Below are 20,459 nucleotides of genomic sequence, written 5' to 3' on the forward strand. Positions count from 1 at the left end.
TTTGGACCATGACCCGCTCCCTGGTGTGCTGCAATGTCTCCATTATCATAGCTGGAGCACTGAGCAGCAGCCAAACCCGTGGTGGTTGTGTACTGCTCTGCGCTGCCCTCCCTGTGCGCTGATGTGGGGGCCGCCGCTTCCAAGCCGTGGAGTCGGACATTCCTCTCTGTAAATGTTGGGTGTTTAAAGAATTTGCAGTAAAACCTGTATGGCTCTGCATGTGCCTTCAGTCCTAAGGCATGAGTCTCTTCTGAGCACAGCATTATCTGAAGTCACGCTAAGGGAGTGTCCTGCAAGGCTCATCCCAGACCCTGACTGAGCCTCCTCCGCCGAGAAGGACCTTGCACATCCATCCCCAGGGGCAGTTGGTGAAGCCCTTGATTCCTGCAACCCCTGTCCCCCTTGTGTCAAGCCCGAGTGCTATGCCTGTGTGGCACGGGTGGGTGTTGCTGTTTGCTCAGTGCAGTGTGATATGTTGTAGGGCTTGACCGTGGCATGCATGTGGCCATGCCTGTCCCTGCTGTACTGCAGGCACGGAGCATGCAGCAGTCTGCACACAGGTCACTTGATGCTCAGCTTGTCCTCAGCCTATGTCTGAGCTTGTGTGCACAGGTTTAGGAGGACAGATGAACTTGGGGTCAAATGTGAGGTCAACCTTGCATGTAAAGATGATGTAGGTCTCACCCAAATGACCAGGGAAGGCTGGGAAGAGCAAGAACCTTTATCTTGCAGCTAAAGATGAGCAGATATGGGCCGCATGCCCCTGCATCAGCCTTTGAGGGAACTTGTGCTGCGTTAACTTGGGTGCTTTTGAAAGTGTTGCCCTTGCTGTGTTAACGCTGATTGTTCTTGTTGCTCTTTTAGCTTCCATTTCCCCTGGCAACTGATTGCTTTCCAAATGACATGGCTTTTCTTTTGCTCCTATGAAATTGTGTGTGTTATGAGGAGCTGCAGGTACAGCTGCTTTGCAGACACTCCGAAGCACTCACTGTGGTCCTGCCTTAGCCGGTGAGCACCAGCCCCATGCTGAGCAGGCAGAGAAGGAACCAGAGCCCAGTCCAGTGTCTTGTGATGACTTTGACTTGAACAGGCTTTGATTCCAGCTCCTGTAGGGCAACTCTCTTAACCCATGCTGTAAGGACTGACTTCAGACTACCGCTGGCTTGTGTTGGTGACAGGCATTTCTTCATTCTCCTGTTCAAACAACAGCGGTTGGCAAAAAAAATGGCTTTTTTTGCAGTCAATGGATTCCCACCCAGAGCAGATCACCCTGCGCCCCAAGGAGTTCTTCCGAACCTATGACATCGAAGTCTTAACTGAAATGCAGGTAAGGAGAGACCTGTGTATACTTGCAGGCTGTCTCCTGCAAGTGCTAGTACGCAGAGGCAGTGTTTAGCCGTTGTGGCAGCTCTTTCTGTTCTTGGCTTACTGGATGCCATTGCAGAAACCATGCGGCTCCCCCAGCCCCTCTGGTTTGTGCTGCAGCATGCAGGTTGCTGGTGTTTGTTCAAAACCACAGTTAATGCAATTCCTCCTGTGGCAGGAAGGAATCCCTGTGCAAATTGTCATTTCTTACCTGCCATTTGTGAGCATCCTCATGTGGATCTGGAGTGACCAGTTGGCCTCTGATTAGGATGATGAGCTGGCAAGCAGTGCAGACAATAATGGTTTAAACATTTCTCCTCATTATTTTATTTATACTGGGAGATCTTCAAGGGTTTGTGAAAAGGCAACTAGGAACACCCAAGCTCTGGGTTGGCTAAGCTGTGGACAGAAACGCAAGGAGCTAAAACCTAACAGACAAGTTGGTTGGGCTGGGAGCTCGGTGAACGTCTGGGATTTCATCCCTTAACGTTATCTAGGAATGATTTCAGGTTGCGGCTGTGGATATCAAGAACAAGACAGCTGTGTTCAAGGATGGATTTAAGATGGAATACAACAAGTTGCTGATAGCGACTGGGAACACGTAAGCTATGAACAAACATTTTAAAGATCAAGAGGAACTATTTTGCCTGAGAATGTGAAGAGCTTGTGCCTGGGGATAAAGAGTCAAATATGGCAGTTGAATTCAGACACTGGATTTGTTTGCAATGGTGTTTGCCGAAAAGGCAAAGAACACCTATTAGATACATCTGTATATACCTTTATCAGTCTATATCTATATCTGTCTATATCTGTGCCATATATATCTATAAAACTGTGCTAAGTGTGTCTGCTCAGCCAAAGCTGGAAAGCCTCAGCATCATTCAAGAGTCATCCAGAAAGCAGGTATCCATCAGACATAGGAGCTGGCAGGACGGCTGCAGGATTTGCTACCTGGGGTGTTTCATGGTCAGCATCAAGGTCAAAAGGGTGTTAACAAAAAGCAGTCGGGATGCATGGACTGTTTGATGTTAAAGATATTGATAGAAAACTGAGATTTGAAAAGGTGGAGTTAATTTGCCAGCAGCACCCTATTGCTGCGCTGTTCCCTGGGGGCTGGCTTGAGACTGTGTGGGAGAGACTCGGGAAATTCCCAAGGTGTTCATCATCTTAGGATATGGAAATTAATGCCCAGGGCCTTGAACATACTTGTTTTAACAAAAGTCTCCAAAATAGTCTGAATTGTTGCCACACTGCTCTTCTTTTCACCCCTCAATAATACTCAACCCTGACAATCTGATAATTCATCCATCCAAATTTCCATCTTTCATTTCCTGCCAACCTTTTAAGATCTTTCTCAACAATGAAAGCTTAATATTTCTCTGTTGCAGCCTTAAGGTGTTGCTGTTGACCCAACCTAACAGATCCCTTTGTGAGGCTTGCTTCCAGGAGGGAAGTTTTCAAGACTGAAACCTGGTCCAGCCCTAGGGAAAGGCAGTAGCAATGTGCCTGTCCTGCTCCACACAGCTGCTGCTGGGGCACAGAGCATCACCTGAGATTGGCATCATCCCTAGCACCCTGGAAGCAGTGGGTCGGTTTGTTTTCAATAGCAGATTTGTCAACACTGGCACTTTAAAATGAGGCATCCTTGTTCCCTTTCCTTGGGCTCTAACACCAAGGCACAAAATGAAGTAGGAGGAATGCAGCCCTGGCAAAATTTATCATCTGGGGAAGGGATGTTGTAGAACAATCCCTTTGCAACCCTGTGTGCCACTTATAACAGCAACAGCCCCACCAGTGATAACTGCTGGTGCTGGGGTGTGCAGTGCCACAGCCAAAATACCATCTGCACCAGCCACCTGAATTAGGTTCAAAAGAGGATTAAGCCTTTGGCAATAATTTCAAAATCCTTATGCACAATCTCCAGGAACACTGAGTAAATGTTTTTGAGGTACCTAAATTATTTAGGCTAATCTGTCCTATTTCCAGATGTGAGCTGGGTATGCAGGGGCCAGATATTTAATAATACATAGGCTCCAGTAAGTGCCTGGGGAGGAGATGATTAAACTGGTACAGCATGCCCTTAGGAACAGGTAGTAGAACCTGCATCTCCGAAGGTTTATGAAAGTCCAAATGGCTCCAAAGCATCTGCTGGAGGATGGAGTGAGTTTTCTGTGTCCCATTAAGCTTCTGAAAATTTTACAACATGCCAGCAGTTAAGCACAAGCTTGCAAAGCAGTACCTGTCCTGCACTGTGCTGTGTTGCTCCAGAAGGGAGCTCAGGCCCATGGGTACTTTGGTGCATGGATGGGGTTGGGGTTGGCCACCGAGCAGACCCTGCTGTGCTGCTGTTTGTGGCTGTGCTCTGGCTATTGTGCACCAACATTTGGGTTTTTCCACGTTATGTCTCCAGCGAAGAGAAAAGTGAAAAAAGGAAAGGCTGAGGTGCTGCTGGAGCCCAGGAAAGGGGGTCTGTGGTCCCAGTTGCCACCACAGGGTTAAGAAAAGTACCTGTTCACCCTCAACATGTTTTTTCAGGCCCAAAGCTCTCAGCTGCAAAGGCAAGGAGGTAGAAAATGTTTTCAACATCCGAACACCTGAAGATGCCAACCGTGTCGTGAAGCTGGCCACGAGCAAGAATGTGGTTATCGTGGGAGCATCCTTCCTGGGTGAGTGCTCATTCTGCGGGTGTCCACATCTCAGCTGTCCACATCTTCCTGCAGATTATCCCAGTCCCTTGCCCAGTTTTTCACTGCCTGCTTAGAGGTAACCCCCCTACCAAAGTGTACCTTGGGGTAGTCCAGCCTCCAGCTCCAGGGTGGGTGATAAGGACATCTTCTTGCTAAAGAAATTGATTTTACTGAAGAGGCTGAGCTGTTAAGCTTGCATGGACACAGATATTGCTGTCCCAGTCTGAAAAACGTACAGCAAGTTGAGTACTGGTGCTTGGGTGGTTTTAAATCCATTGTGCCTAGATTTGGCTTCAATTGGGAGGGTCTTGTTCGTAGGTGAAAGCCTGTGGGTTTATTTCCCTTTTTAGCAGGGTGGTGAATTTTTAAAATACACAGGAAAAATCTTAGAGTTTCTTTGATGGTCATTCTTTTTGCTTTATATTCTTCTAACAAAATTATTGTGGGCCTGCAAGCCTTAAGCTCAAATGGTTATTAGTCAGGGAATTTATTATAAAATGTTGGTATCTGTTTTTCTTCTTTTTTTAAAAAAAATAAATCCTGGTTTAATCGTTCAATCAATCCCATCTACAGAAAAGCATGTGGTGTTGGGGGGCAGCTGCAAAATGCAGGTCATTGAAAAGATCCATTTCCAAAACAAACCCCATAGATAGAAAGTGTCTTGGTGAAGGTTCCCATGCACTTGCTAGCACCAAAATTCTCCCATTCAGATCAAAGAAGATAGCTGGTCACAAGGGCTGGTTTCAGCCCACAGCTCATTACCTCTGCTGAGACAGTCCCAGATGTAAGAGGAAGGTTTCCCTCATCTGAGGTCCACTGCTCCAAGTGCTACGGCTTCCTGGGCACTTTGGGACTTTGTCAGGGCTGATTCCTCCTTTCAGTCTTTGAAACCTGCATCTAAGAACAAATTGCCATAAATCATAAATCTCCCTGAAATGGTGTGGCCCCTTGCGGCCACCAGGTCTGGTGGCACCCCAGATCTCCCAGTAGAGATGCTTCTGTTCCCCAGGGATGGAGGTGGCTGCCTACCTCGCGGAGAGGGCCCACTCAGTGTCCCTGGTGGAGCTGGAGGAAGTCCCCTTCAAGAAGTTCTTTGGGGAGAGGGTTGGCCGCGCTGTCATGAAGGTGACCTCTCTTTTCCATCTGGGAAGTGGTTTAGGTGACAGAGTGGGGGGGTCTGCTTGTTTCGCTTAATGCGCTAATTCATTTGTTACTGGGCATTTATTGACTAAGCTGTGATGGTAGCATTCACTAGAAAGAAAGAATGGGCTGCGTCTTCCCACTCGTGGTCCGTGTACTGGGACTCACCTTCTGCTGGAGTCAAGCCCAGAGGGTAGGCAGGGCAGTGCAGGGGGCACAGGGACACCAGGAGCAGGGATGGTTCAGGGTCCTGATGTCCCCTGCTCTGTCCCATGTCCCCCCTCCAGATGTTCGAGAGCAACAGGGTGAAGTTCTACATGCAGACAGAGGTGTCGGAGCTGCGGGAGCAGGAGGGCAAGGTAGGGTGTGGGCAGAGGCTCCCCAGGGGCACCACCGCAGCATCCCCCCAGGCTGCCATTCCCTTCACCGCCGGGGTTTTGCCCTCCACTCTTTCCTAGCTCCTGAAATTTAAATTCCTGGACTTGGCAAACCCAGGAGCTCCCAGGAGCAAGGCACTCCAGGCAGTGTGCGGTGGTTTCATGGCTCCCACCCTCCTCCTCCTGCCTGCATAAGGAGTTACAGGCAACCGGCATGGCAGCAATGACTCGAGCTCCAGCGCGGCTTGCTGCCGAGGCGGGGTGTCGGGGGGGTTTGTCCCTGAAATAACACTGATGCCCCCCTGTGTCTCACGCAGCTGAAGGAGGTGGTGCTGAAGAGCGGGAAGGTCCTGCGGGCCGACGTGTGTGTCGTGGGTGTCGGTAAGGGGCTGCCGCGGCGGTGCAGAGCGTGGGGACGTGGCACCGATGCGTCCCCGGGGCCAGGTAGCTTGAGGTGCTAGTGCTGATGTGCCACCCCTGCTTGGTTGTCACACATGAGTCTGCGTAGCAAAGCTGAAAAAGGCCTTTCTAGAGCCCTCACCCCAAAATGCAACCGAAAATATATTTGGAAAATAGTAATGGTTTTGATTTTTTCAGAAAAAAAACCCATTCAAATCAATTTCTTCCTCTCAAGTTGTTTTTTTTTTAAATCCTCCCCAGTGTGATTTTTTTCCTGTTTTTTTGTTTGGTTGGGTTTTTTTTTTTATTTTTGGTTGTTTGTTTTTTTTTTTAAATTGCTGCCACTGCCATAGAAGAGGGTGGTTTTCTCCTTTACATTTGGGGAAAAAAAGATCCCTTTCTCACTTTCGAACTTTTAAAAATGTTGTGGACCAGAAGAGTCACAAAATTAGCTTAATCTGCTTTTGTTGTTCTGTTGACTACTCTGATTCGTGAAGGCTAGAGGAAAAAAAAAGATCAAAAAAGGAAAATAAAAGCTGAAGAAAAGGTAGAGGTTGTGAAGGAGGCAGAAGAGCCCTTTCTGGAACTCTGAGGGCTCCCTTTTAACTATTTCCACCCCCCCCTGCCCCCCTCCCAAATTTAAGAAGTGGATTGAAAATTATCTTCAAGCATAAAAGGTGATGGGCAGATTACAGCGGTGCACTGATGGCTCGGAGAGCGGTAGGGACCCAAGGGGTGTAGAGGGTGATGTAGTGGGAGTAGTGGGGACTCTTTAGGGTGCTCCTTGCTCCGGGAGCAACCCACTGCCTTTCCCTGGGACAGACAGGTGGCCTGGGCAGGGGGAGATCTGCTGGCCTCAGGGTCAGTCCCCTGGGGCTGTGGGGACACCCAGCTACCACAGCTGCAGCCCTTGCTTTCTCCTGCAGGTGCAGTCCCAGCAACAGGCTTTCTCAAGCAGAGTGGCATCAACATTGACTCCAAAGGCTTCATTGTGGTCAACAAGGTGGGCCTGGGGGGCAGCTCCTGCCAGGGGGGAGAGCAGGAGGAGCTGAGTCTGCTGTCCTCCGAGATGAGCTTCTCTGGGGCTCCAAACTGCTGTTGCACAGGCTTTTCATCTGCCAGGATGCTGAGATGCTGGGAGCATCACACCAGAGTGCCTGGGACCCCCCTGCAAGTGAGGGGTTTGTAAATCCCAGCCCTGGATGCCGTGGCTTGGGTCTAGCTCTGAGCTGTCCTGGAACGGCATGGATATTTTTGGGGAAAGAAATGCAGAAAGATCCATCTTTTCAAGGATCCCAAAGGATCTCTTCCTTCCTCGCCACCGGCTGTGACTCCAATGGGAGCAGTGTTGGTGCTGATGGGTGGTGTGTGTTGGGGAGGCTGGGCTCCTCGCCACCCACCCCTGTGCTTGTTGCTCATACGTGCAATAAGCCAAGCTCTATTTGCAAACACTGACAGACCCCAGTCTTCTAAGGAGGGGCTCCAGGACACCAGCCCATGTCTCTTTTTACCAGGTAACCCACCGGCAGAGGGATGATACAGGTCCCTGCCTGCATGGTCTGCTTTGAAAGTGAAGAATCCTAAATCAAATCCCACCTGGGAGTCCTGCAGCCAAGCAGAGGTTGTCCATGGGTTTCTGGGGACCGTGACAGTTCTAGAGCAGTTCCCTGTTTCTGTTCGTGTAGGGTGCAAACCCCACTGACACACACTTCTGCTTCCCCCTGCAGATGATGCAAACCAATGTCCCCGGAGTCTTTGCGGCTGGTGATGCTGTCACGTTCCCGCTGGCCTTGAGGAATAACAAGAAAGTGAATGTCCCGCACTGGCAGATGGCCCATATGCACGGTAGGTGCTTTTCAGTCCCTTCATTTTGCAACAGCAAATTGGTGAAAAGAGCCTTTTCTAGATCGCCAAGAAATTTCTGAGCCTTCTGGTGAGAGAATGAGATAACTGTCAACTACAGGGTAGTTGCATTAAACATTTTGAAGCACGTATATTTTATCCTGTTCAATACGATTTCGTTTGTCAGCCTTCTTGATGTGCATGGCCTAACAACACCTCGTTACAAACACAGAGGTGCCCAAGGACAGGCTTTCCTATACAACACTGTGTACTCCCTGGCATCTGCAGTTGCTGCAGGAGCCTTATCTCCTTGCCCTGGGACACTTAGGAGCTCACATCCTAGTGTTAGCTTGGGCACAGGTCCTAACTTGGGGAGGACCCCAAGCCCAGCCTCAGATGATGCAGTGTGTTTCCTTGCTGGTGCTTGTTGCTCTGTTTGTTTTTTTAGCCTAAGCACAAGTCCTGGTTTCCCTCTGCTCTGGGACTAGAGATGTCGCTGCACTGTGACCTGAGGGCAGGCCACAACGCTTGCCCCAGCGTGGAGCTTCCTTGCTTATTCTGCTGCTTCTCTTTTCCAGGCCGTATAGCTGCGCTCAACATGCTGGCCCACGGCATGGAGATCAGCACAGTCCCGTATTTGTGGACCGCTATGTTCGGGAAGAGCATCCGATATGCAGGTAAGGGGTTCCCCACGTCTGCTGTAGAGTTTGTGCCAGTGGAGGTGTCCTGTGGTAGAGAGGCCACAGTCAGCCCCCTTTGCTGCGGACCCTCCACACCAGCCTCTGCCTTGGTTTGCTTCCCTTCCTGGCTCCTGAGGGTATTGGTATCTCCTCCAAATCCTGCCTGCTCATGGGCGTGGGGTGCATGGCCAGGGGAATGGCTTTGGTCACGAGGAATGGCCCAGCATGAACAGAGACAGTCTCCCTGAACTTGCACTTCTCTGAACAAGAGATGTGCTCTTTGGTACCCTCATCTTCTGGTGCTGGTCTCTTGGTGACTGCAGGATGCTCTTCGTGTAGCTCTGGACTGAAACACTCTGGTTTAGGGGCTAGAGCTGGATCCAGGGGAATTGTTGCTGAATCCACTTCTTCTTCTCTGCGTTCCAGGCCATGGGGAAGGATTCGACGATGTTGTCATTCAGGGAGATTTAGATGAATTGAAGTTTGTTGCATTTTATACCAAGTAAGTGTTTCTCTTCTCCATGTTCCTACACAAGCATTTGTCCAAGCTTGTTCCGCTAGGCTGGAAAATATTTTTGCCAGAGCTTCTGTCAGTCAGTCCCTCTCTGGACACTGAGGTTGTAGGACATTAATGAAAGGCCCTAGAGAAACCATGTGCTAAGCATAAAGCAAGTTAAACTGGTGTTTGGACCTAATGTCTCTGCCAGATGTAAGCACTTTGTCTATTCACGTATTATCTGAGAGCAGATAATGGCTTCTATTAATTTGTTGCTGGCAATTCCCATCAAAGCTTTCCTCCCCCACCTCATTGCTGTGTTAATGATTTGTGACCAGGGCTGGACTGGGAGCATCACTGTCTCTGCTTCTGGTTTGACAAATTAAGCTCAAAAAAGCGGTGAAGGTTAGCAAGAGTTCAGGAGCTTTCATCATACCTGTCCTGAACCAAGCTCTCCCCCGAGCTGGGAGACTATCTGGGAATATTTTCCTGAGGTGTGTTGACAGCCCAGGGTGTGTTGCCTCTGCTGTTCTTGAGCCATGCTGGCTGTTTAGACCAGCAAGACCATGCCCTGTGAATTTCTCCCAGAAATATTTGTGGCTGTTTATTCTTTTGTTGCCTTAGTTCCATCCCATCTTGAAATCAATGGCCACAGAGCCTCCTCACACCTGGAGATGGAGGGGATCTCTTGAAGTGCTTTCTAATATTAAGGATGGGGAGAATGAAACCAGGGAAGCGAAGGTCTGCCTGGCTCAGCAATCGAACTACTTGGCAGCAGCGTTCAGGCAGGGACTGGGAGATGATCTGCAGAGATCTTCTTACCAGGGCTCACTGTGCCTCTGTCCCCTGCCCAATGTCCCTCACAGCCTCCCCTCCACATCCCCCTCCCCGAGGGTGGCCACTTGCCCCCATTGCTCCCAGATGAAGCCTGGCATTAGATGTATCCATCGGGCTTGCAGAGGCACAGGGCTCGCTTTATCATCCCATGGTGCAAGCCAGCCAGGTCCCCAGTGCTCACCCTCCTCCTGGTGCCTGTGTACCCCAGATAAAAACCTGCTGCAGGCGCTAAGGCTCCAGCATCTGCCAGGACCCAGGGGCCCTTTGCATGTGGATGCACCTCTGAGCTCACTGGCACTTTGGCCAAAATTGCCTACAAGGGTGGGTTTGTGCCAAGGCACCACCTGTGCTGGGCAGAGCTGCTGCAGGGGGACATTCCCCTTCCACAGCTGCAGCCACAGGGCTCTCCCTCCCGCCCCCCACCCACCCCCACCCCCACCCCCCCCGCCCCAGGGTTCTGAAATGCATTCAAATCACTTAACTGCCAAAGCGGCATTTTAAAATACACAGTTTGCTCAGTGAGTGTCAGACAGTGGAAGATAAAAACCTGGTTGTGGTGGGTTTGCTGCAGTGGTTTGCAGAGTTGTGTGCACTTCTGCTGCTGCATCCCCTGCGAAGCCGCTCTGCAGCCATTGCATTGCCCCGTCTCAGGTCCCCTGGCCTTGCTAGCAGTCCCTGGCGTCCAGCACATGCAGCAAGATGGGGCTGAGCATCCACGAGCTGCACTGACATGCATTTCTTTCCAGCATCTAATCTTCTTTGAAACCTCTATTCTTCCTTTCCATACATGAGCATTTAGCTATTTGTCCCAATCCTAATTAGAAAGGAAATGTCAGATTGCTTTAATTGAGTGTCTGTAGAGTCTGTTCAAAAGGAAAGCCGTGAGCAAGGTGCATAATCCCTGTTCTGTGCAGTGGCCTGATGCTCAGCATGCCACAGTGTCTGCCTAGGCAGACTGCCCAGCGCAGGGAAGCCAGGCTCCGTGGGCAGCAGCACACCAGTGGGTGGGCGTCCGGGGTCTGCTGTTAAGCACTGTGTTGTTCTGCCATCCAGGAGAGGCTCCTGGAGATGGTGTCTGGGTACCAGGATGGCATCCCGCGCTGAGAGCCAGAGGTACTGGAGGAGCACTGGCTGGCAAGGGGCTGGCCAGTGCATCTCCCAATGTTTTGCTTGACTGTAATCAAGTCCCCATCTTGGCTTTGGTGGGACACCACCGGGAGCAGTTCTTTTTCTTGTTTGGTGGTAGTTCTTCTAGTTGGTGCTAATGCTTTTGGACTGAGGACACTGTCCCAAATCGACCATCCCCTCCTGCTTCCTTCTGCTGTGCCCACCCAATGGTTTGGACTCTTCTGGTGCGCACTGTCTTGGTTGTTGCATGAATTGCTAGTGGTTCACACTCCTGGAGCCTGTCCTCAGCACTGACTTTCACAATAACACTCTTCTTTCCTCAGAGTTTGAAGAAAGCTGTTTACTTATCCCCATTCAGAGCTGTGTGAGCTGTGGAGGGGTCAGTGTGAGGCCCTGTGCCAGGAGGTGTATGGAATGGTGCTCTGCAGATATCCTCATGGGACACTGCATTCACTGCAGCACCTCAGCCAAAATAGACCAAGGTCATCCCACCCCTAGGACCTTGGAGATCTTGGGAGATCCAGGAAGTTGCTGTGGTTGTCTTCTTCATGGTGCCCTACTTCCATTGCGTTGCACCCTCCAGAGGAAAGGAAGACCCTGCAGACACAGTGCTTGTCCACAGTGCTCCATCTTCCCTCAGCCTTTACACCAAGACTTTTGGTGGCTCCAAATCCCAGGTGCAGGAAGAGCACTCCTGTTTCCTCTGAAGACCTTGTGAAAAAATAAGAGGGGTTCCTCCTGGCTTCCCCATCTGTCAGAAGAAATGTTTAAAAGGCACTGCTGATATGGGATAAGGCTCCAGCTCACCAGTGCCCCATGAGTTATTTTGCAGAAGGACCACCTACCCTATGTCTTGCTGATGGAAGTGTTTGGGCTGCATCCACCTTCCCAGCTGGTTGTGTCGGGCACTGGCTGGGCTTGAGGCTGAGTTGGTGGGCAGCTGGTGGGATTGCATCTCCCTTTCCTTTCCCTTACACCCCTTGGTTTTTCATTCCCTTGGAACAGCACATCTCCCCCTGGTTTTGATGGATAGGTCTCTCCAACCACTTTGTGTTTCCCAGCTGGGAGCTGACTGTACCCAGGAAACCAAACACAGAGGAAACCACAGAAGTTTCAAGACTGTGATGTGTGGTGTGAAGCTGGTGCAGAGCCACGCAGGACTTGTGAAGCCTCAGACCCTGTTGTGTGCTGAGCATCAAGCAATGGTGAAGTAGCCAAGGCTGAAGCCCTGTGCGATGGAAACAAATGCCTGTAGGGTCTCCCCAGACTGTGGTTCATGTTGGGATGGGGTTATCATTGGCTGTTTGTGTTTCTGAGCTTGGGACAACAGGAGAAGAGGAAATCTGCACTGCAGTGCCTTCAGGTACTGCTGTAAGCATCTTGGGAGGAGGCTGGCTGTCTTTTGTAAAGAAAACTCATGAGTCCTTGCACATATAATTGGAGTTACACCCCTAGGGAATGGGATCCTGTCCTGGGGAGGGTGGAGGACCTTCTTTACATGAGGCAGGATGTCAAGTGTGACAGCAGAGAAGATGCAGGCTCAGAAAGTGAAGAGCTTTTCTAAATCACAGCAGCAGCTCTGAAAGGTGACAGCCCAGCAGGCAGTTCAGCTGAACACATACATGCTTTGTAATCTTCTCGGGTGGTTAATTACCCTCGCTGCCTGCCACAGACACCTGCTTTCCAGTGGGAATGTATTGCCCGTCAACATCTGTATGTTACTCCTTATGCTCACCTCACCTGCTGGATGGAAGAGCTGCAGGCTATCAGAAATCCCCTCTGCTGTAGGTACACATCTCTGCAGTGAGCTAAGGATGCTTGAGATGGGATTTCCAATGGCAACCAAGTCTTGCTCTGCAGCTCCTGGCAGTGCAGCAGTTCCCCCCTTCCTGTGACTGCTCCCATGAAGCAGCAGCTGGTGCTGGAGCTGCTGTCGGCCCGTCTCTGGGTCTGGGTGGTATGGACTAACCAAGCTGTGGACAAGCTCTAGTGGTTCCAGAGAAGATTCTGGGCTCCTGGTCTGCTCTGCACGCCTGTGCTCACCCATGGGATGAGGAAGCCAGACCGCCGCTGTTTCTGACTTGCTCTCCCTTATTTGTAGTGAGCTTATTTAGGAATCGGAGCCTTTTGAAATAGTTAGTCTTCTGAGATGGAGTTACCCTGTGGCTTTTTGAGGCAGCTACGAGAGATTACTTCAGCTGTTCCACAGAGCTCAGCATGGCTCCACAGAGATGAAATGTCTTCTGAAACATGGCCTCTGCTCTCTTCCTCCCAGGAATGAGGCATATGTTCCCCCTGCCTCCCCACCTCTCCCCTCCGCCCAGCTGCTCTTTGCTGTGTTGGTCGCAGAGCTCTTTGGCAGTGGATTGAAGAGCAAATCTTGATTTGCTGAGTGCCTCTACTCTGCAACTTACTCAACAACATCACCAGTGTTTAATATCTTATGCACCTTCTCTGATCTTTGCATTGTCTATTCTGTTATCTATTTGTGAGTCATCTCCTGGGTTCAGTCTTCGAGGATTTACACTCACGTTGGTCTCTGCAAACATCAAAGCAGAAGACCCCTTCTTGTTTGCCTTGTGACTTTTAGCCAAAGCTCCTCCAGCATTTTTGCATCCTCTTCCCTTCTGCTTCATTTGTTTCCCATTCAGCCTTTGAGGTTGCATTGTGCCACCAGCATCCTGGTGGGTGATGGTCAGCCAGACTGGGATGCACTGCTGGACATCCCATAGATACAGGGGTTTCGTCACTGGGGCTGATGGGACTCTGGCATTGGACACCCCAGATGTCCCAGTGCTTTGGGGAGGAGCATGCCTGTGAAGCAGCTTGGGGGTGGGCACTCTCTGCCCCCTTGGAGGTGGGGATCAGGAATGAGATGTGGAGCAGCACAACTGAGTGTCCCACAGGGAAATCTTGACCACCCGCTTCTTCACTTCCTCGGTACAGGGCAGCAGCGCAGGGATCGCCTGCCTGGAAGGCAGCACCCATTGGGCATGCCTGCTGTTGTCTAGGTTTTTAACCACCATCAGATCCACCATTGTTGATGTTTTCCCACAGATCCCACAGATGCTGTCTCTGTGCCCTGGGCACCCCAGTGATGCTCACCATGCCAGCATGTGAGCGTTGGTTAGAGCAACAGTGGGACCAGCCTGCAGTGCCAGCTCTGAGCCCTCTCCTGTCCCTTGTCCCACACCACTAGCGCAGTCCCCATGGTGCTCGTGCCTTGGAACGGGTCCTGACCCTGGAGTGGGTGTTTATCTTTGCTTCCTGCTTCTCTCCAGCATGTTGCTTTTTGGGTGATGGAGCTGTGGCCACCTGGGCTTGTCCTAACCACTCTGCTCTGCCTGGCCCTAGGAGCGATGAGGTGGTGGCTGTGGCCAGCATGAACTACGACCCTATTGTATCCAAGGTGGCTGAGGTTCTGGCTGCTGGCAGGAGCATCCGAAAGCGTGATGTGGAGTAAGTAGACGTATTGCAGGAACTGTCAAGCGCAGCAGTGGGGTACAGGGCAGGGCTGAACACCCCAAGGGAGGACCCTGATGGACATTGGGCAACTCTTTCTTGCTGCTCCCCACTCCATACCCTTCTCGTATCTCCCTTCCTGCCTCACTCACTCCATCCTCACAGTGCTGCCTCCCAACCACCTCCAGGTCTGGCCGCACACAGGAGGTTTATCTTAAACACCAGGATCCAAATCCTTGCACAGACTTGATGGGACAGTGGTGCTCACTGCCACCAGGTGCTGGCACATCACCAAGGCAGCACTGCCTGATGCTGGGGTGCCCCTGGGCACCCCGTCAGTTGAGAGGACCCACAGAGAGAGGCTGAGTGTGCAGCCTGTGCACAACTCTCTGCAAGAGCAAAGCCCGGAGAGCTTGCAGTGCCAGGACACCGGCCCTCAGTGTCTCAGCCTCTTCTTGGTTCACTGGAGTGTAGCTCATAGGCAAAGTGCATTTCTCTCCCTTTGCTTTGTGTTTAAGACTTTCAACAGGAGAGCATGTATCCCTGCATGCAGAGAGGGAGGACAGAACATGCTGTGCTGGAAGGCAAACGCCAGAGAAGTGATAACAGCTGGGAAGGAGCCTTTAGAGTGGGAGTCACAGCTGAGGGGGAAATGTGGGTTCCTGTCCCTGGGGTGTTTCCACATCTGGAATAAAAGCAGACTTTTTCAAAAGCTCAGGGAGAAAAGCACTCCTAGCACCCAGGCAGCCCAAGCCAGCTCAGACACCCTGGGCATCCCTGGGATGGGGAGCATGCTGAGTGTCCACCCAGCCACCAGTGACTGGGGCAGGGCTGTGTCCATCATCTCCAGCACATCAGGAAATGGTTGCTGGCTGCCTGGTTTTCCGCTGGGAGGGATGTGGCATCTGCTGGGCAGCCCAGCTGTGAGGGGAGCTGCTGGCCCCCATGGTGGGGTTTGGTGAGCCTGGAGAAAGCCAGACTGCCTAAACTTGAATGTCTTTTCTCTCTCTGTCTCCTGCTGCTTTCGTACCTTTTAGGCTGTTTGTCCGTCATGGCAAGTACGTTCAATTTGGGGTCCCGGGTGCACTGGGGGTGAAGGTCTGGCAGGAGGGACAGCCAGCTCCCTGCTTGGACCATGTCCCTAATTCCAGTGTGAGGACACTGGTTATGGCTGCGTGCTTGTTTTGCAGCCCCTCCCTGCAGGGGTGCGATGCCACAGTGCTGGGTGGTGGGGCTGGGCGTGACAGGGGCCACACCGGGGGTGGGCGGGATGGCTGCTGTGTCCCCTTTGCAGGGTGCTGGTGCACAGATCTGCTGGGAGCAGGCAGCTGCCTTTGGGCTGGGACATCACTCAGATGGGAAGGCGCCTGCTGTTTGGTGGCTTTCCCTGAATTTTCAGCTGAATGCCAGAAGGGCTTGTTTTAAGTTAAAAAAATAGTTTGAACTCAGTTTTACATGGAATTGCGGATCCATATGTGAGTTTTTGGACAATTTTAGTGACATGTGAGTGAGGGCAGAGGAAGGCACACTGCTGTCCTGCCTGGGCTGGCTGTGCCTCTGCGCAGAGCAGCACAGGTGCTGGGATGGGGACCAATGACCAGACTAGCGCCAAGGGCAGTGCCCAGGCACACCGAGAACGTTTGCTTGCGCGTGCTGGGAAACATCTTACAGCACTGCTGTTTTAAAATCTTTTTTAGAACTGGAGATATGTCCTGGCTAACTGGGAAAGGCTCCTAACGCCGCTGGTGGCTGCACCCTCCTGATGCTGCACTTGCCGTGGGGAGACAGGATGGCAGCTCCACGGACAAGCAGGACCACAGCTGAGCCATTTCCCTTTGAGACTTGGATGAACCCAGTGCCTGTCACTGCACACTTACCTTCCCGGCAGACTGCCAACAGCTCCTCTGCCCCAGTGCCTGCTGGGCTGGGGCTCTGCTGTTGCAATTCCTGTAGGATGCTGGAAAAGCAGCCCCCATAGAGAGCGGGGTTTGGCACTGGCAGCGGCCGCAGGTGCCACGTGGCTGCAGATGCTGCTGATGGGCTGGGGGGGCCCCAGGCAGGTCTGCCCCAAGCACGTCCCTTGCCCCTGTAAACAGCATGAGTGCCTTTTGTTGCTCCCTATGCTTTCAAGCATGTTGCCTCTTCCCAAATCCTTTTTGCTTCTGGCAGACCTCTGATGCACATCCCTGTGGAGCCTGACATCTGCTCCCTCTCCGCATGGCTGCAGCACTTGCCACATCTCTCCCTGTGCCCACCCACCCCAGGGAGCACCTGGGGGGGGGCAGGGAGACAGGGTCATGCCGGATGGTCTCTGTACAGCCTGTATTTGTGTTTTGCATTCTCCTTTCTCCAGGCTGGTTGCCCCATCCAGCCCCCCTCAGTAGAGGTGGGTCTCTGCCCAAGCCGAGGGCTCTGGAGCTCATCGGTCCCCATCCCAGCACCCAGAGCGTCTCCCCATCCCGGAGCAGAGAAGGGGCTGGAGTGCTGCTCCCCATCCCCTGGGGCTTGGTTTGGGTTTGGGTACTGGCAGCTCTCAATCCTGGGGTGCAGAGCAGAGGCTCCCTGGAGAGATGCAACAGCCAGACTGCAGCCCTGGGCTTGGTCCGTCCAGTCAGCCTTGTGATGTCTTTTTCCTTAATGATTATTGTGGCATTAGTGCTGCTGCTGACGCATTTCTCAAGGAAAAGTAGCCAGAGGAGTATTTCTGGCTGTCCTCCAGCCTTCAACACTCATTCCTCCTGTCACCTAGTGACAAGGCTACGTTTCTCATCTCCAGGTGTCATGTTTTTTGCCCCTTGCTGGAAGAAGAGCTTTATACACCTCAGAAGTGGACAGGGCCAGTCCACAGCCCTGTGCCTATCAGCCCAGCAGAGCTGGAAGGCAAGAAGCCCCCTTGGAGAGCCTCCAGCGCTCTGTCCTAGGGGAGGTTTCTTCCCCAGCAGTCAATGTATTACCATGAGTCCAAAGCAAGAGGATTTATATTTTTTATTTGATTTACTCCCTCTATGAATTAAAGCAGTAATATTCTTGGATCTGGGCCATCTCTGATTCCTTCCAAGGCGTTGGGTCATCTCTGCAGGTCAGCCGGATGATGCAAGCACCTCTTCTGTGCAGGCTTCCTACTTGTGTCCAGCTCACCTGTATTCCGCATTTTCTGATCTTTGCTGGGTAGAAATGACACCAGTTGTCTGTTACATCTTTGGTTGGTCTCTTATGGTTTCACTGCAAGGTTTTTCCCAGGCAGCATGACCAGGGGGGATGGTAGGCAGGGATGTGCATGCTTCAGCACGCAGCAATGAAGAGGGGCCTCTCCTTGAGCCATTACATCTATCTGCCAGATCCACAAAGGGATGTGAACTTGCAAGTCTCATCTTAGGTCCCAAAAGGCAAACATTTATGTCCCTGTCCCCAGTGCAGTGTGGGTGAGGGCTTTCTCCGTGGGCAGGGGTGGCTGGGGCTGCTCAGCTCCTGGTGGCCCAGGCAGGGCTCTTGCTGTGCACACTGGCCAGGGAGATGTGGCTTTGCATCCCATGTCTTGCTGGTGGGATGGTTGGATTTTGCTTTGGCAGATTCTGCGGGCACCAGGCTGGGGATGCTGGGGCATCACATAGTGGCATTCCCTGGAGCTCTGTGGTTTTCACCCTGGGATCTCCAGCACATCTTCTATGCTGTGTGAGACTGGCAGCACTTGTGCCACACCTGCTCCCCTAGCACAGCTTGGCTGAGCTTTTCCGAGGCCTTTGTCTCTCTGCTGACCTGAAGTCTTGGCACTTTCTGGAGTCCTGGGCACACCAGCAGGGTGCTTCATTTTTCAGGAAGATGCCCTTTGAGTCCTTTGCCTCGGCTGGGACCTCACCCAGTGTCAGCCATGAGCTGTGCACAGCAAGCATCACCCCCATGTTCTTGGGGCTGAAGGCCGTGCAGGGGCTGAGGAAGGATCTTCTGCCCTAGCTTACAGCTGAAGTGTGGGGAACAAGTTGCATTCCCCCTTTTTACAGAGAAGCTGTTTCAGCCAGGGCTGGGAATGTCACCTCATGACATGAGAAACCCCAGGCACCACTGTGGCTTTCCTTAGGACATGTGCCGGGTCACGGGCAGGATTGCCAACAGAGCTGGGCATCCTGATGCTGACCTGCAGGCATTGCTCCTCCACATGGATGTGGGCACTTCTTGCAACCTCCCATGCCAGGACAGAAAGTTTCCAGCTCTTAAGAAACCACCTGTTCTCATTGGGAGTGGGCACCATCAGCTAAGCCCAGCTGGCATACATGCACCTTGTTAGTGATCACTGGCTGCATTGCCCCATCACATTTAGATTCACCAGATTGCCCAGGTATCTTCTAGGTTGCTTACCTGGGTTACCCACGCAGACTTGATGACCCCAGACCCTGAGCTCTCCACTGCCTCCTGCTCCTTGGATGCTGGGCTTTGCGTATTGCCCTGCCCCCATCTCACCTTGTGTGCTGGCAGGACCCAGGGAGCTGTGTGTTGAGCACAGCACACCTCCCCTTCCCACACACCTCAGAACCCATCTGGACAGCTTGTGGCATCACACCAGGTGACAGGTTTATTTTCAGTTTCTTCATGCCGTAAGCCTTTGTTTAAAAAAATCAGTGCTCCTTCACAAGTTGCTTGGATGAACATTGCCTCTTCATGTACTGGCATTTACTCCTCGCTTTGCTCTTTTTTATAGCCCCCAAGGATGTGGTGGCAACACAAATAGCTTCAACATCTTCCTTTCCTGCAGTGGCACGCTTGTCCCCCTGTCCCTTGGGCTGGCTGCCCTTGTCTCGGCTAGAGCTGGTCTGAGCTGAATGGTGGTGGCCAGCCATCTCCAGGCAAGCCTTCCCAGTGTCACTTCTGAGGCTGGGAGGTGTTCAGTGTTACAGGTGTTTACCGATAAACACCCTCCCTGATCAGCAGTGGAGACTCTTCTCACCAGTGGCATCTTCAGGTGACTTGTCCAGTCATGGCCAAAGAGACCAGAAGGACTTGATGAGCCTTTCTGCTCGTCCATCGTCCTCCCTTAGCTCGCTTAACTAAACCATCTTCTTTCTCTTGTTCATATAATTTTAAGCATCTTTGTCCTATATCACAAGCAGAGCAGCACCTTTTCAAAGACCTGTTCTTACCCTTTTCCAAAGGCAAGACAAAAGGATCACCAGGAGGTAAATTTATACCACACTCTTTTTGCCATTCAGGCTGGTTCTTTGAAGTGAAAAACATATCGGTGTATAAAACTTTGTCCCATTACTTTTCCCCCCTTAAAATCAACATCAGCTGTAACACTGCATTATAATTCAAAGTGCCATTCATTGGCCATTTTTCCTCATCATCCAGTTTATACAAACGGCCACCACTGATTACAGTATTTAACTACGTTGCTTTTAGTTACGTTTCCCACAGAACCAGTCCCTGTTTGTTTCCAGTGTCCCAAAAACACATCCCAACAAGAGATTTCTCTGAAATGCCCCTCCACTTAGACTGACTAGTGCCTGTTTTCTTTTAGTGCGCCTAAGATTTTGTAACAATCTACATGTATATAAACATGTTCAGAAGTTCAGAGTGCACTATACCAGATAGAAATCTATATCTATATCTATACTTGAGTATGTCAGGCGGAAATTTTACCAGATTGTTTCCAGGAGAGCCCTCCGTAACCCAGGCTGGTGGGGCTTTTGCCTGGACTTACGGGCAGGTTTCCTAGAGCCAAAAGGATGCCTTACATCTGACCAGGGGAGCTTTACTTTGGAGCCTTTGGTCTGGGGATCAGAGGTCTTCCCCAAGAATCCCTCAGTGCTGGCTGGAATTCCTGCAATCCCACAGATCCACTGACACTCAATAGCAGTGTCCCATCTGGGTTGCCAGAAAACAACACCGTAAAGTTGGTCACGGAGAAAAACCCTCTAAGACTTGCTTGGAAGTTTCAGAAGGCCGGCATTCTTTATGGCAGTGCTGGGGGCACGGGGGAATGTTTCCTCTGAGCGTGCTCACCCAGTTACTCGAGGGTACGCACTATGGACAGCAGAGCACTTGCACACTCAGT

At 51.6% G+C, this 20,459-nt stretch overlaps 1 protein-coding gene across 10 annotated transcripts in view; it reads left to right on the top strand.

Moving 5' to 3' along the window:
- AIFM3 (apoptosis inducing factor mitochondria associated 3) overlaps positions 1–20,428 on the top strand; it is a 53,761-nt gene extending 33,333 nt beyond the window's left edge. For 3 of the 10 annotated variants that reach the window (XM_037375247.1, XM_037375251.1, XM_037375243.1), the window contains 14 exons: positions 1,241–1,327; positions 1,875–1,966; positions 3,901–4,031; positions 5,062–5,177; positions 5,480–5,551; positions 5,887–5,950; positions 6,895–6,971; positions 7,696–7,813; positions 8,389–8,487; positions 8,917–8,992; positions 10,877–10,936; positions 14,306–14,410; positions 15,451–15,471; positions 16,111–20,428. In XM_037375247.1, coding sequence (XP_037231144.1) covers positions 1,241–1,327; positions 1,875–1,966; positions 3,901–4,031; positions 5,062–5,177; positions 5,480–5,551; positions 5,887–5,950; positions 6,895–6,971; positions 7,696–7,813; positions 8,389–8,487; positions 8,917–8,992; positions 10,877–10,936; positions 14,306–14,410; positions 15,451–15,471; positions 16,111–16,150 — 1,158 coding nt within the window. In that variant the 3' untranslated portion in view covers positions 16,151–20,428. Of the gene's footprint in view, positions 1–1,240; positions 1,328–1,874; positions 1,967–3,900; positions 4,032–5,061; positions 5,178–5,479; positions 5,552–5,886; positions 5,951–6,894; positions 6,972–7,482; positions 7,590–7,695; positions 7,814–8,388; positions 8,488–8,916; positions 8,993–10,876; positions 10,937–14,305; positions 14,411–15,450; positions 15,472–16,110 lie in introns of those variants that run through there. The other 7 variants (XM_037375248.1, XM_037375244.1, XM_037375249.1 and 4 more) reach the window with 4 other exon arrangements.
- The last annotated feature ends 31 nt before the right edge of the window (positions 20,429–20,459 follow it).

Source organism: Falco rusticolus, chromosome 1 (genome assembly GCF_015220075.1).
Source record: "Falco rusticolus isolate bFalRus1 chromosome 1, bFalRus1.pri, whole genome shotgun sequence".
Taxonomy (NCBI): domain Eukaryota; kingdom Metazoa; phylum Chordata; class Aves; order Falconiformes; family Falconidae; genus Falco; species Falco rusticolus.